The sequence below is a fragment of the Indicator indicator genome, chromosome 25 (genome assembly GCF_027791375.1).
Source record: "Indicator indicator isolate 239-I01 chromosome 25, UM_Iind_1.1, whole genome shotgun sequence".
Taxonomy (NCBI): Eukaryota; Metazoa; Chordata; class Aves; order Piciformes; family Indicatoridae; genus Indicator; species Indicator indicator.
In genome coordinates, this window is record NC_072034.1 from 1,838,172 (window position 1) to 1,853,730 (window position 15,559).

Below are 15,559 nucleotides of genomic sequence, written 5' to 3' on the forward strand. Positions count from 1 at the left end.
TAGTGTCAGCTTAAGAGAAGGGCAAGTCAAAAGGAAGCGGTAAAATAGTCCATTTGCTGCAGACTAACGTTTCAAGAGAGCACAAAGTTGGGAAGGTAATGCTGGGAATTCAAACCAAGACTGAAGAAACCTGGGAGCATCTGTATGACCAAAAAAAAAAAAAATTAGATGCAGCACAGTCTTCTTTGGATGAGTTTCTGTGTGGTCACACTGCCTTTAGAACCACCAGAATGACACAAGCTTCCCACTCTACCCCCAGAATGACTAGGGAATCTCTGGAGAGCTCATTCTGACAGCAAATAATCCTCCTGCTGCTTGCAAGTGTTCTCATGAAGTAAAAGCCAAGTGGTACTAGGTAAGGAATAACTCTTCTGAGCTGACCTGGAGATGCAGGTGTCAGCTCTGCAGCCACAGGCTGTGCTGCTCAGCTTTATGGAGAGACCACAGGGCTCTGAAGGATGCAGTCACTTCATTTCCTTCTTTTTCAAAAAGTTTACTTTCCTGCTCAGCACGGACAAAAGAGAACCCATCCCATGGCTAACACTGACACCACACATTTCATTCACACTTCCTCTTCTTGTCTGATGCACACAGGCTACACTCAAGCCAGGTCCTTACACAAGTGTCAGTGTCTTACATTCTTGAACAATCTCTTTGCTCTGCAGAGACACCAAGTTCAAACCCCAAGCACTAAGAGGCATCACTTTCTGCTGTGTTCTACAAGGCTGCAATCTAAAGCAGCACAGATCAAGCCCATGACTGTTTAGCAGGTAGGTGAAGACTAGCTCCAAGTTTTGTTCCTCCATAGCTTGTCTCTCCCAAGAAACATCACTTTCATATAGCTTCATGTAAGTCACTTAGCAATTACCCAAAACAAAAAAGAAAAAAACAATTGTTTAGCCACAACTGCTCTAAATCAAGGCAAGTTCAGTGTTCCAGCCTCCAGGAACTGGGAAGGAACACAACAATGTGTCACAATAACCACTGCCTTTTAAAGCTGGTCATTTTAGAAGAAGTGGCAAAATGCTGCAGGAACAACTCATTAGGGCTGCTACTGACAGGCAGGATGCACAGATAAAACTCACAGTCCAAAACGCAAATTAAAAAAGATGAGAAGTAAAATGAGTCAGAACAACAAAACAGGAACTAAAGCAAGAACTGGACCATTCCTACACATTAGTACATAACTCTCAGAGACCTGTGTATTAAAGTCTCAGGGCACCACAGGAACAAAATCATCCATTAAAATCACGTGCAAGTTTGGAAGGAAGCCCAACATCCACATTATCACCAATAATATCTCCTGCACTCCTGGAACATCAGAATTCCTTTCATAGTTCTGTCTATGGCAGTCAAGGCAAGTGACAAGGCAAAAACCATCCCAGCCAGGGGGTTCCAAACTCTCCCCTTAACTCCTGTACAGACTTGCATGCCTTAGGGCAACGCCTGCCTTTGTGCCTCCATCTCTGGAAGAGTGACTTTCCCTAAGGGGATGTGAGGGTCTTCAGACCAATAGCAGCCTGGACACCTCTTGAAGGGCAAGACAAACACCGCTCACAGGAGTCTACATAGCCATGTCTTCAGTGTTCTTAACACTTGCACCAGAAGTAGCTGCACCAAGAACCAAGGCCAAGACAAAACTCCCACCCCCTTACAGGCAGAGCACTGCCAGCTAACCAGCTTTCAGTTCCACAGCACAGCCTTCATGCTTTGTGACACCTGTGCTCATGATGTTCAAGAGCAAAGCAGGAAGCCTCTTGCTATGCACAGCAAAACACTCCCCAATAAAACAGACCCAGAACGAGGAACTTTTGTATTTCCAGTTTTTAACCTGTCCTTTTTTGTGCACTTTCCCCCACCCTGCTCTGTTCAGAAAGCCAGTTTCATAACTCACCCCACCCACAGCCACTGTTACTGGTAAGAACTAACTAACCTAGACAAGCGTGAGCAAAGAACACATTAGTCTCAGGAGAGGAAAGAGGCAGCTCCTACCTTCTTAAGCAGCAGACACTCAAGAGACTAAAATCCACTCCCAGGACAACCAGGAAAGCAGAAGAGGAATTCATCTTCCTTCCTTGTCAGCAGCTAGACAATGATGAAGAGACAAAACAGAACCTAGCCCTTCAAGAGCACAAGGGGATTCACATTCACTGCCTGTCTTCTGAAGATGGAAACTAGAAGATAAGCCACCCCTACTGCAGTAGAACAGACTAAAGATGATAGAACCTGCATCAGTGTGCTGCTGCTTAGAGTCACTGGGACCTGAAAACCATCCTCAGACTTTCAGCTTGAAGGTAGAAATAGGCAAATATGCCCAGCATTGCAGGAAGCAGCTCTTCATGCTGACGATTAACAGCTTCTCACCTAAACCTACAGAAAAAGCTCCACTCCAAAGCAGACTGCTGCAAACCCAACAGTTTCTTAGGGAAAGAAGAGCATCTCAGGCAAATAAGTTACAGTCAGGTAACTGCCCCTGTGTGCCTGGTCAGTCCCAAATGCAGAACAGAATCTGTCCCAGAGGCACCTGTTAGCTGACGCTCCAGCACAACAAACCATGGCAGGCACTGAGCATTCATAGTGTCAGTTAGCAGCCTACTTAGCTACACTAGTATGGAGGCAAAAAATAGCCACAAGAAGTAAAAAATAGCCCAAGGGTAAGAAACTGAATGGTTTTGAGAATCAGGACTTCAAAAGAATGCTGTAAGCCAAACCAGTGCCAGAGGCAAGAAGCACAACCTCAGTGATAACCTTAAAAACTCTTCTTCTGAAGCAGAGATGAAATCCACCTGGCAAGAAGTGAGGGACTCAGCCAGGGTGTGTGCAGGCAGCTAAAGCAAACAGCCACCCCCAGCCAGAAGGATGGCCTGGGCCACACAGCTAACTGCATGCACTGAACCCTGCTTGTTCCTCCTGGATGTGCAAGACCAGCAGCCTGCAATCCTGCTGCTCTGCATCCACAGAGTTTCAGTCCCATCTCCGGCAGGAGCAGCAGAGCTCTGCAAACACTCCCAGGTGGGTGACTGACAGCTCTGACAGTGTGCTAAAGGAAGCCCACAGCAATGAGCACACTCTTCCCAGGAATGCTGGTTTCTAGTTAACATCTGTCTGAAAATTAGTTCTGCTTTTATTAGCTAACAAAGTTCTTCTGCTGACGTGCAAAATACTGAACTCTAATAAAAAAGTCACCTTAAAGTTAACTCAAGAACATACCACACACCCAGAACAAGACCCTGTGCAGCCAAGCAAAATGCCCAAAGCACTCAATCCTCTGCTAGTCCATGCTGCCTCACTTGAGTGTCCCAGTAAAGCACCTGCCCCCGAGTCCTGCTGTCACACTACCGTGCTGGGTCTGGGCACAGCCACACAACAAAGCAGGAGATGGCAGCTGCATTTTTTCACATCTGTCTTTCATCAGAAGCTGGCAAAGGAAAGCTGGCTGCAGGTTGTGCATCCCACTAACATGATGCTGCTACAAATCCAGTTGCTTCTCCTATCTAACCTTCTGACTCTTGGCCACTCTCCCAACACTCAGCTCACAATCACTAGATTCAAAGTACTGGCTCAGTATTTAACTACTTCTGGGCACACAGAAATTAAGTTGATAAGGTTCTTCAACAAGAAAAGAACAATTATGTGCAGTTAACAGAGCAATGCTACCTGTTCCTGTACACTGCAGGGCACAAAGGAGTGTCCCGAGGGGATGCAAAGACAGAGCATGACATCACCTGTCTGTGAGAGCTGCACTCGTCTCAGCTGTACACACCTCTGTCAGCCTGCAGATGTTCCCCAAACTCTTAGCTTCCCCAGCAGCGTAGGAGAGGCACAGGACAGCTCTGGAAAGGACAGCAAGGACTGCTCTGCCAGGGTGCCACCAATGTTCAGGGACTCCAGCTCTCGGGGTGATAAACTGAAGCTGCAGCATTCATACTGTGTGCTGTGTACATGGAAAGTTGTTTTCACCTGCATGCTGATATGAGCCCAGGATCCCACACAAACACTCCAGCTGCTGGTGTTTCTTTCTCATTCCATAGCATGCAGCTATGGCCTGTAACTGGCAAGACAGTTTCCAGTTGTTAGCTGCCTTTACTGGGCTTGAAAAGCCCCAAGATAAATCACAAGCGCTACAGAGATCAAACTTGGTTCAGCCACACTTGAGGTAAGGCAGCTGTGCCTGCTGCTGAGGCTTCCAGGGCCTCACCTGTGTTACAGCACCCTCTGAGCCAGGATTAAAATCGGAAGCTTTCAAGTACCCACACTGCTTTCCTTCTCCCTTTATCTTCAGACCTCAAACAAACCATTTCTGCTACTCAAATATTGGCAAAGCAAAGCTGCTCGAGACAGAGTATAGGCTTGACCTTTACAGCCACTTGTGAACAGAGACTCAGTGATGTTACACTGAAAAAAAAATAAATTCAACATGACCAACCCCAGCTCAGATTCCACAAGTTATCTTTCCAGACAGCCTTGCAGCTGATAATCCACCTGAGCTAGATTCCAACTGAAAATAAACCAGCAGCCACACACTGCACAATCTCTGAACCACTGCTGCTGTCAGCTGGCCCCAGCTGAGAGGCTGCAGTGCCACACAGCCATGCATAAGTGACCTGCAGCAGCTACACTCTAACCACAACAAACTCCCACTCTGCACAATCAGAGCATCAGAGTTCCAAAGTCAGGCCACACCACACTGAAGTGCTTTGAACTACTAAAGTGAACAGTTCCACTACCATGGCACTTCTCTGCCTCTTCAGGACAAAGCACAACAAATGAGACATCCTCACAGGACAGAAAGCAGCACTCAGAATTCAGAGCAGCTGCAAATCCACCTAAACATCTGGGGATTAATAAAGTGTCCTAGAGGGGCAAGAAGAACCTTTTGCACACCAGGAAGTTCATCTGTTTGGATTACTAATTGAACTGCTCTTGCTAAGACACCCAAGGTAGGGGGAAAAAAAAAAAAAAATCACCCACCACAAAACTGTCAAGATTATCACAGAAACACGGAATTGTTTCAGTTGGAAGGAACCTCCAAGATCATCCAGTCCAACCTTCAACCTAAAGACCACCAAGGCCATCAAACCATGTCCCCAAGTGCCATGGCCACATGTTTCTTGAACACCTCCAGGAATGGTGACTCCACTGCCTCCCTGGGCAGCCTGTTCCAATCCCTGACCACTCTTGCAGCAAAGAAATTGTTCCTACCTTAATTTGAAGGCTGATTTTCAAAACCTCACCACACTTCTCTTCTGGACACTAAGTAATTCAACCTCAAACACAGCTGTGATAAAATTAAGATTCCTTTTCCTCTCACAGAGGAAAAACCTCCAGGAAAAGACACTTGTGTTAGAAGTTAAACAGAAAGACAACCTTGATGCACAGAACAAGATCTCACAAAACAGGATTCTGAATCCTCTCCATCAAGGTGCTTGTTTTCTAAGGCTTCCTCCGTAACAGAATGGAAATAAGTGACTGAATAATAAATGCCATCTAGCACTTGCAGAGACTGCATGCTCAAGTTTAACAGGGCAGGAAAGCCTGCAAAAGGCTCATTCCTTCACTACATTGTCAGTAATGACTCCAAGAGGTTGCAGTCTGAGATGAATTAGAGAATGAATTTCCCATTTTATAAAGACAAGATGGGAGGTTTCCATTTGTCCTCCCTACTGAGAGGTTCCTCTTCACAGAAAGCTGTGCCTTAACCATTATACTAAACAAATGAAGCAAACATGAACTGATTAATTTAAAAAGCAATCACTTTTTTTTCCTGCCTCTCTGGTCCTAGGTCACTTAGAACAATGACAGCTTCCTAAGATACAGCTCCAGAAGGTTCACCACCATACAGTTCCAAACTCACCATTTTATCAGCTAGCAGGATAAAAACCCAGTGTAACCACCACCAACACACCACCTTCCCACATCTGCTGGGGCACAGGAAATAGAGAAAGCTACAGCACAAGAGCAGCAGCCATCACGTTCAACCCCTCCCATCCAAAGTCTCACAACACAGAAAGCTGGAGAGCAGCCACTGCCTTCCCTGAACACTGGGACTCTGCCACTGCTTCCCAGTCAGTCTGGGTGCTTCTGGGGATAAGCTGCATGGGGGATTTTTACCCAGTTTCTTCTGAGTAAGCCTCTGGGCAATCCAGTTCAGTAAAGCTTCACCACAGCCTGATTAGCACCCCCAGTATGTGACAAAAAAACTCCAAACAAACAACAAAAGCCTCTTTGGTCTGCTCATGCTACAGAGACAACTTCAAACCTGGGAAAGTCTTTATTTACTCAGTTTAAACACCCCCAAGTCCTGCCAAGCAATCAAGGTGATAAGACAAATCAGTTTCTTCCAATGCCTACCTTTATAGTTCCAAGGGAAAAATGTGTTTTACTGCAGTTCATACACTTCAGTAACTCCTCTCTAAGGCAATGCAAACAATTAAGTAGTTTTTATGCCCACATCAAGCCACAATTTTCTACCTGCTCCTTACATAAACCAAAAATGTTTGGGGAAGCTGCTATGTTTTGCTTTCCTTTCCACTCTTCACAACATTCACTGCTTTGCAATGACATCTGAGATCCATTTGAACAGATGGTTCATACTTTCTCGTGGTCAATTTGCTGTAGTTTCTGAACCAGAGAGTCTTTCTGTACTGGAGTCACCACAATTAGAGTTCTCCATGCAGCACCTGGAAGCTGGAACCCTAATCTTTGTCAGATTTAATTTTCCAGACTTCAGCTGCATTGCCCACACTTCTATTCAACAAAAAGGTGTCAAGAGAATGCTTCATCCTGCCTGCACCAGCCATGTACTCTGCATGCTTCCCCCTGAAGTGGACATGAAATAATTTTCTACATCAAACCTTAATGCAGATTCACCATTTGTTCATTTCCCATTTGTTGTCTTTTCTCCATCTCTGAGAAATAGATCTTAAAACCCAGTATCTCCAGACAGCATCTGGTTATGAATCATGAAGGCTAAGAGGTCACCAGAAGAGAGTTGTGTTTAAAACAAAAGAAACCATCTAACAGCTTACTAACTACAGCACTTCCACCTTCATCCCCTCTCTACTACAAAGGATGTGTGGCTTCAGACAGCATTCCAGATGTATTTATGCAAAGAACTGGGTTATATCCCTACATGCTTTTGCCTTTCAAACACCGCAATAGCACAACATGGAGAAAGACAACAGGAAATCCACCCTGGATTCATCACTGCAGACTAACAGGGGAGGTACAACTTCAGCCTCTGGCATCACCTCTGCCACCTGCCCTCATTACCAGGAGCCCAAGTCCTCTGCAACATCAGCAGCTCGCTTCCTAGGCTGCAAAATTTGGAGGGGGTGTGTAGAGAGGTGCTGTTTAAACAGTTGGAATCTGACAGACATATAATGCTATTAATTTTAACAGTAAAAAAGCGTAGACCACTGTTAACACATTATTACATATCCATGCTGAAAGAGGCTTCTAATGTTCATTAGCTTACTAATAACACTTTGCGATGCAACCTAAAACCATGATAGGAGCCCCAAAGTAACTTGGAAACATCATTTCAGCACTATGTAAGTGGAACTACCTGACAAACCTAAGACCCTCAGTAAAAAGGGGGGTTCCAAAAAAAGAGGAAAAGGAGAAAGAAAAAGCCTTATAGAAAGACACCAGAGGGGAAAAAAAAAAAAAAAAGAAAAGCTGGTTTCCCCCCTGCCTCCTAAGGAGGAAGACTCTCAAGCAGAGGATGTGTAAGAGTGATAACTCTTCATCCCAGACTACCCTATGACTAATATGGCATCAGTAACATACCATTACATACTATTAAAGGTTACCAAGACAAGGGAAAACCTGCCTGTCAAGAAGTAATTCCTAGATAACAGCTTGTCTGTGGTCAGCTGAGACTGCCTCAGTGTCACTTGGACACTGTCACATTCACCTTCTCCTCAGCAGTCACCTGTACAGGGCAGCTGTGAGGGAATCGCTCTCCAGCTCCCGCACCTCTCCACTCCCCTGGCCGCACAGCTATGCCACCTGTTACTGCCTTCTCCTCAGCCTTCCCAGGTCCTCCCTACTGAACTGTGCTGGTGCTGGCTTCCAGACTTTGCCCAAGAGCAGCAAATTCACTGCCCTGACTCTTACCAGTTCTAGTCCTAGGTATCTCTATTTGAGAGGGCACAGAAAAGCTGTATGAAACTTTCAGTCTCAAAAGGAAGACAGTTTGCACAAGCCAACTGATAAAATTCATTCTCCCCCTGCCCCCCCAGCCCTTAAGGGCTGAGAATTTGTTTCTGCAAGCTAAGAAATTAAAAAACCCCAGCAATCCATAGTGCCTCTTGAAACAGCACACTACCAGAGAACTTCACACAATTTGTTGAACTGAACCAAGCATCTTTCCACTACACAGAAGGTTTTGCGTCACCTCCTCAATTTGTTCAGGAATCTGTTTCCATCATTTCACTGAGTTGCCTCTATCCTGCAACTAGTCCAGCAGAGAAACCACCTTCTGTCAAGCCACAGTGACTCTGGAGGAGCTCTCAGCAAAGACCACTGTATTTCAGGCAAGCAGGCATGCAGCTGGCTAAGCCCTGACCTCGTTTCATAAGCCAAAACATTGCTTTCTCAACATTAAAGTACCAGTTCCACTATTCTGTTAAAACTTTTTCCAGGTAGGAATGAAAACTGAAGTACTATCTGTATGTTAAACAGGAATAAAATCTGCATGTACTCGGTAAAACTGCGTCTTAAATCAAGAAATGCATGAGCAACTGAAGCGTCCCAGGACAGCTGTTCATTAAGTAGTGTAAGCAATACACAAACATTTAAATGACAAAGTTATCGTACCCACAACTTCCAGAGCACTGCAAAATTCGGTGGCCACGAAGTGCAGACGACCAGCCCTGTGCTCAGTGACCCCGGAAGGGAGTTATTCTCCATACAACATCAGCTGCTGCCACCAGAGATCAAGACTGCACTGTTCCCCCCACACAGGAAAACTCAAACATGGCTGGTCTGACCGTGGCCCACGCCAGCGCTCAGGAAAGTCATACAGCCAGCAAAGTCTGGCCAGTTCTGTGCTCTCTGCATTCACACAACTCTAGTTCAAGACCCAGCGGAGGTCCAGGGAGCAAGCCCAGGACAAGAAGCGGCAGCCCTGCAGCCAGGGAGGGCAGCGGGTCCCTACAGCATAACTTGCTCGCAGTGCAGCTCCACTCGTGACCCTGCCAGAAACCTGCTACGCTCCAGCAAAGAAGATCATGGGGTTTATTTTTGTTGGTTTTTTTTTTTTCCCCTCACAGATTAGCTGGCAAAAGCCTACCACAGGAGTGCACCGGAGGCACCGGTGACGGCCACTCCAACCCCAAACCGACCTGGCCCAGTGAGTCACCAGCACCGCGCCACTCTCTCGGACATCTCCTATCGTTCTCCTCGCCACAGCAGGACAGGAAATTCTGCTCCAGGCACCAACCGAAATTCATAAAGCCCCGAACGCTTTTAACGGGCTTTACAGCGGGTAAGAGCTCCCGAGGGCCGGGGGGAGCGGCGGGCAGTGTGTGGGGGCGACACCCGCCGCGCCCCATGGGCCTCCCGTGTCCCACAGGCACTGAGCACGCCCCGGTGTGTGCCTCCTCCCAACGTTACCTTCTGCCAGCAGCTCTTCGGGGGTAACCTGGTACCGTCCGACGGTGACCACCTTGCCCAGGGCGACGCCGCTCACCCCGCCACCGGAGCCGACACACGCCGTCCCGCCGCCGCTCCCATCGGACTTGGGCATCCGAGAAAACTTCTTCATGGCGAGCGGAGCCCCGCCGGGCCCGCGGGACGGGCGCGGGGCAGCTGAGGAAGAAGCCGCCGGGAAGGATAGCGTAGGGCAGGGCAGGGTAGGGCTGGGCTGGGCAGGGCAGAGAGTCAGAGGCGAGCGGCGCTGCCGGAGCGGGGAGGGGGCTGCCCCGCTTCACATGCCGGTCGCGGCCCCCGCCCCACTGCTGCTCGCCCGCCAGCGCCGGCTCCCTGCGCTCCTGGAGGAGGGCGATGGAGGAAGGGGGCGGGCAGAGCCCAGCCACAGCCCCGGGCCCGGGGAGGCGGGAGGAGGCACCCGCCCCGCCGCCCTGCGCATGCGCGGCCAAAGCGCCTCGCACACGCGCTACCCCCGCCCCGCGCGGCCGGAAGTGAGGCGAGCACGTGGCACGGCCCGCCCCCTCCTCGCCCCGCGCTTCGCGCCCTTGTCGCCGCGCGGGTCCCAGCGGCTGCAGCGCGGTCCCCACGCGCGCACCGCGACCTCCCGCCTCGGCCACGCCTCCTCACGCCGCGCAGGGCGCCCCGCAGGGTGCCCCGCTGGCCCGGGCGGGCGCGGGATGCGCTCTCGGAGGGCACAGCCTGCCTGGGGCCGGGTGGTAGCACGGCGGCAGAAGAGGTGGGCGTGCACACCTTGGCAGTCCACTTGCAAGTCACATTCAGAGCTAAACCAAATTTCCATCTGCCCAAAATGCCAATGACATCCAAGTTTTGTACTGGAACAGTGAGAGGCTGGAGTCACAGCACAGGGTGCTTTGTTCCAGCGCCTGTTCTCCTCAGGTATCACTCCCTGTGTAAACACGAGGTACTTCGGCATTTTTTTCCCTTCCTGAATTTAATACAATAAAACCAAAACCGATGTGGGCTCTCCTTTCAGCCTCTTGTACACTTGAATGAAGCTGCATTTGGGGCATTTCTAGTGGGAGCTGAAGAACACAGCCACACACACTGCACACCAGGGTGTGGATGCACACCAACCACAGCCATTGGCTCAGGAAAGGCTCTGGGGAAAGCAACAGCTTCAGTATTTGGGAGAAGGTTTCAATAATCAAATTCATTTTGCTGTAATTGTACTGCTGTACTCTCAGTGGGTAACAAAATGACAACGCTTCTCCACTGAAGTGACAACTTGTCACAGGTTTGAAGCACTGTTACAGCTACCTGCCCAGGAGACAACTGGTTTGGGTTTGCTTTTTTCCAGGATCAGGTCATATCCCAGTGCCACACTGAGGCAGCAGCAGTAATGAAAGGCTTGTTTTGTTTGGTTGGTTGGTTAATTACATACATGGAATCGCCGAAAGGTTCTGGTATGCTGTGAAACATTGGCATGGGCACAAGCCACAACAAAGGCTGCTATCACTTGGTGCAGAGGGATGGCACAAACCAGCTGCCAAGCAGAATACATTCCCTGACATCTCCTCTGCTTTGGAGGATCCTGAGGCTCTGCATTGATCCCAGAGACAGGTTTTCCCTCATCCCAGTTTCTATCAGCTATTATAATCAGGAAAGAAACAGGAGCTGTGGAACTAAGTCACTGAAATGGAAACAAACCAAGGAGCTAGCTAGGGAAAATATTTAAGGTACAAACAGCTGATGTCAGCTTTGGTGACACCCAACACAACTCTCATTGACACTGAGGTCAAGAGTCTTTTATTGCAACACCAGATTTGGTCATTTGTCCTACAGCCACCACTGGGACCAAAGGCAACGTAAACTGCTTGCTGATACAACATCCCCTGGCCCGCTCAGCACAGCAGCGTGAGGCAGGGAGAGCACAAAGGTAGCATGTTTGTAAGAGTCCTGGCTAGAAATCCCAGAGGAGAGAGGAGGAAAGAGGCTGGAGCAGGCTCAGAATTGTTTGCATCTTGACCTGGCTAATTGCTTCTCATTAAAAATAATCTCTTTCCTCTCTGGAGAAGGCTCCTGTGTATGTCCTGATGGTCAGGACTCTTCCCTCATTTGCAAAGGCAACATACTGCTGCTTGCTTTGAAGAGTGTTCTTGGAGCTGAATTTGACCTCTTACAATTGAGCTCTTCCCTGCCTTCTGCTGTGCAGGTGTCTGGCCAGTTTGTGATCACCTCCACCAAACCAGGCCTTTCGAGATTTCCCATTCGAGCTCTCTGTGTTATCAGAGCCATCCACTTAGACCAGGTAGCATCTGTTGCATGATGTGGTGAAGAACCTTTGCCTTTGAACATCCAATTCAGAACTGGCAATCTAGGAGCTAGAAGAAGTTGTGACTCAGTTCCAATCACTTCAGAAGCAGCTTTCACTCCTTCATAAGCAGCTAAAATCTCTTTCTCTGTTGGAGTGTAGTTTGCCTCTGAGCCTCTGTAGCCACGACCCCAGAAACCAAGAGGACGTCCTCGTGTCTCCCCTGGAGCTCTTTGCCATAAGCACCAGGTTGGACCATTGTCACTCGCGGCCGTGTACAGAATGTTCTTAATGTCTGGACCAGCTCGGACAGGTCCCAGACCCATCGCTTGGACTACCTCTCGCTTGATCTGGTCAAAGGCTGCTTGTTGCTCAGGACCCCATTGGAAACTGTTTCTCTTTCGAGTCACATCATAGAGAGGTTTCACAATCTGACTGTATCCAGGAATGTGCAGTCTCCAAAATCCCACTATGCCTAAGAAACGCAGAGTTTCTTTCTTGTTGATGGGATTTGCCATGGTGGAGACTCTGTTTATCACATCCATTGGGATGTGACGGCGACCATCTTGCCACCGCACTCCCAGAAACTGGATTTCTCTGGCAGGTCCTTTCACCTTGTCTCGCTTGATAGCGAAACCAGCTTGCAAGAGAATGTCAATGATTTTGTTACCTTTCTCGAAGACTTCTTCAGCAGTCTCACCCCAGACGATGATGTCATCGATGAACTGAATGTGTTCTGGAGCTCCACCTTTCTCCAAAGCATCATGGATCACTGCATGGCAGATGGTTGAACTGTGAATCCACCCCTGGGGCAAACGATTGAATGTGTACTGAATGCCTCTCCAGGTGAAAGCAAACTGAGGCCTGCATTCCTCTGCTATGGGAATAGAGAAGAAAGCATTAGCAATGTCTATGGTAGCATACCATTTGGCCTGCTTGGATTCCAGCTCATATTGGAGTTCCATCATGTCTGGTACAGCTGCACTCATGGGTGGAGTTACTTCATTCAAGGCACGGAAATCAACTGTCAGACGCCACTCTCCATTCTGCTTTCTCACAGGCCAGATTGGACTGTTGAAAGGTGAATGAGTTTTGCTGATGACCTTCTGACTCTCCAACTGATGAATCAAGTTTTGAATGGGCACCAAAGAGTCACGGTTGGTTCTGTATTGTCTGTGATGCACAGTTTGAGAAGCAACCGGCAGCTTTACATCCTCTATCTCATGTTGTCCCACAACTGCAGATTCATCTGAAAGCTCAGGTCTAATGGACAACTCCAATTTTCCTCCATCAATTTCTACAGTTGCTATTCCAAAAGCCCATTTGTAACCCTTAGGGTCTTTAAAACGCCCTTCTCTCAGAAAGTCAATTCCCAAAATACAAGGTGCATTAGGACCTGTTACAATAGTATGTTTCTTCCACTGCTTCCCAGTTAAACTTATATCAACCTCTATCTTAAACAACTCTTGAGATCCACCAGTGACTCCCTGAATAGTTATAGATTCTCCCCCTTGATAATTTGATGGTATTATGGTGCACTGAGCTCCTGTGTCAACCAAGGCCCTGTACTTCTGAAATTTTGAAGTGCCAGGCCACTGGATGTGCACATCCCAATAGATTCTGTTATCTCCATTATCCCTTACCTCCCCCTGGCGGAAGGCAGGGCACCCCTAATGGTGGGGATTACCTCCACATGTACAGCTGGCACAATGTCCAGCACCAGAATTAGGATCACTGTTGGAGCTATCAGAGTTGTTCTGGGAAACTGAGGAAGCGACAGCTACCCTCCTGGTATTGCTACCTCGGGATCTGCCCCTCTGCAGCTCCCGTAACCTCTTGAAAAGATCAGAAGTTGGTTGACCATCCCATCTGTTCATGTTCTCACCAAACTGATCACGCAGAGTTATCCAGATACTGCCACGTGATTGCCTCTGCTGTCTGTTTTGGTTTGACCTATTCTGGAATGGCCTCCTTGGAGCACGTCTGTTCCTAACAGCTGAAACTTGTATCCATCTGGAGGAAGAGGAATCAGAATCATCCCCCTTCATCAAGTTGGATATGGAGGTTTTAAGTTCCTCCTTCAGCTCTTTCATGCAATTCTCCATCTTTCCAGACAGAGTTTCAATGGCTGAAACCAAAGAAGTACGTGCAAGACTATCCTCCAATTGCCTCATTTGGTCAGTGAAATGGCCAACAGTGGGAGGCACTCCACCATAATTTCTTGCCACAATCCTGCTTGCCAGAATAGTAGCATAATTAGGAGGAGCAAGCTTAATGAGCTTTTTGGCAAGGCCTGTTCCAACAGGAATTTCATCAGGATTCAGAGTCTTATGATCTCCATACATTACTTCTCTCACAGCAAACTCTCTCAGACGCTTGATTCCCTCAGCTATTGTGGTCCAAGGCTTAGGGTTCCATGGTAAATCATCTCTGCTGGGGTACCTCAGCGAGACTGCCAGTAGGAGGCGTGCCCACAGAGAAACTTTACCAATGCACTTGCCTAGATGCCTGTCTATGCCTGTATCCTTTGAGAGCATCCCCAACTGAGAGGCCGACTTGTCACCTACCACCAATGCTGGGGCTCCCATGTCAAAACACCTGGCTAGCCAAGACAGGACTGGCTCATTATCTCCTCTGATGTAATCCTTCCTCACATGTCTAATTTCCTGTCTGGGTGCATTAGCTGACTGTATGTCATCCTCATCATCCTCATCATCATCATCCTGAGGTCGCTGTCCCCATAATCCTGTTGTAATCCTCCGTTGAATTTCCTTGAGTTCAGAGGCTCTGCCAGCAGTTGCTAATCTACCAGGGTCTACATCCTGACCTACATCTCCATCATCCATGTGGGGTCTCAAGAGGTCTACCAGAGTTTTAAGGCTAACCCTCTCTTCCTCACCAGAAGGATCTTTCTTAACAGAGGGACCCTGAGTAGAAGGACCCTCATCTCCATCTGCACCATCTCCTGCAGCATCTGCATCTCCTCCTGCAGCTCCTTTATGCTTTCTGCTTACAGTGGCCACCAAATTTACTGGATTGGTTTTCACATTCACAGCAGAGTTGGAAGAGCAAGTAGCCTTATGTCTTTCTTGACACAGTGCTATCAGTAGCCATATGATTATTCCAAGAAGCAACAAAATTAAGGCTAGCACAAGATATCTAGGGTACCACTGGTTCCAAGGACCCTCTGTAGTTGTAAGAGGAGTAACAAACTCAAATGTGTCTGCTAGCACATCCATAGTTGAGTTACCATAGCTTCTTAGCCCAATAAGACCACAACAGAATTCACCAACATTCAGTAACTTGTTCTTAACCCAAAGAAATGACTTATATGCCACATATCTCACAATCTTGTCTATCATGCAAGAAATGGCCCATCTGTAGACAATTGCACCGATAATAGATGAAATAGAATGACTCAGAATCCAAAACAGCTTCATTTTGCTTCCTAATCTGAGCAGAAATAAATCAACAAGCAATCGAGCCCCACGTTGGGCGCCAAAAATAAAAGTGTGTCGGTGTGAGCTGAAATTCCCCCCCACCAACAATAACCAGGCTAGCCCAGTCTGGAAGCAAATGAAGGCTGTATTTACAAGCAGAGTCTAAAATCTACGATGAAATGCAATGAAT

At 47.9% G+C, this 15,559-nt stretch overlaps 1 protein-coding gene across 1 annotated transcript in view; it reads right to left on the minus strand.

The window, feature by feature from the left end:
- Positions 1-9,772, minus strand: part of BMP2K (BMP2 inducible kinase) — a 41,831-nt gene extending 32,059 nt beyond the window's left edge. Inside the window, exon 1 of the mRNA XM_054392312.1 lies at positions 9,622-9,772. Within this exon, the coding sequence (XP_054248287.1) occupies positions 9,622-9,772 (151 nt within the window). The remainder of the gene's footprint in view (positions 1-9,621) is intronic.
- Positions 9,773-15,559: the final 5,787 nt, after the last annotated feature.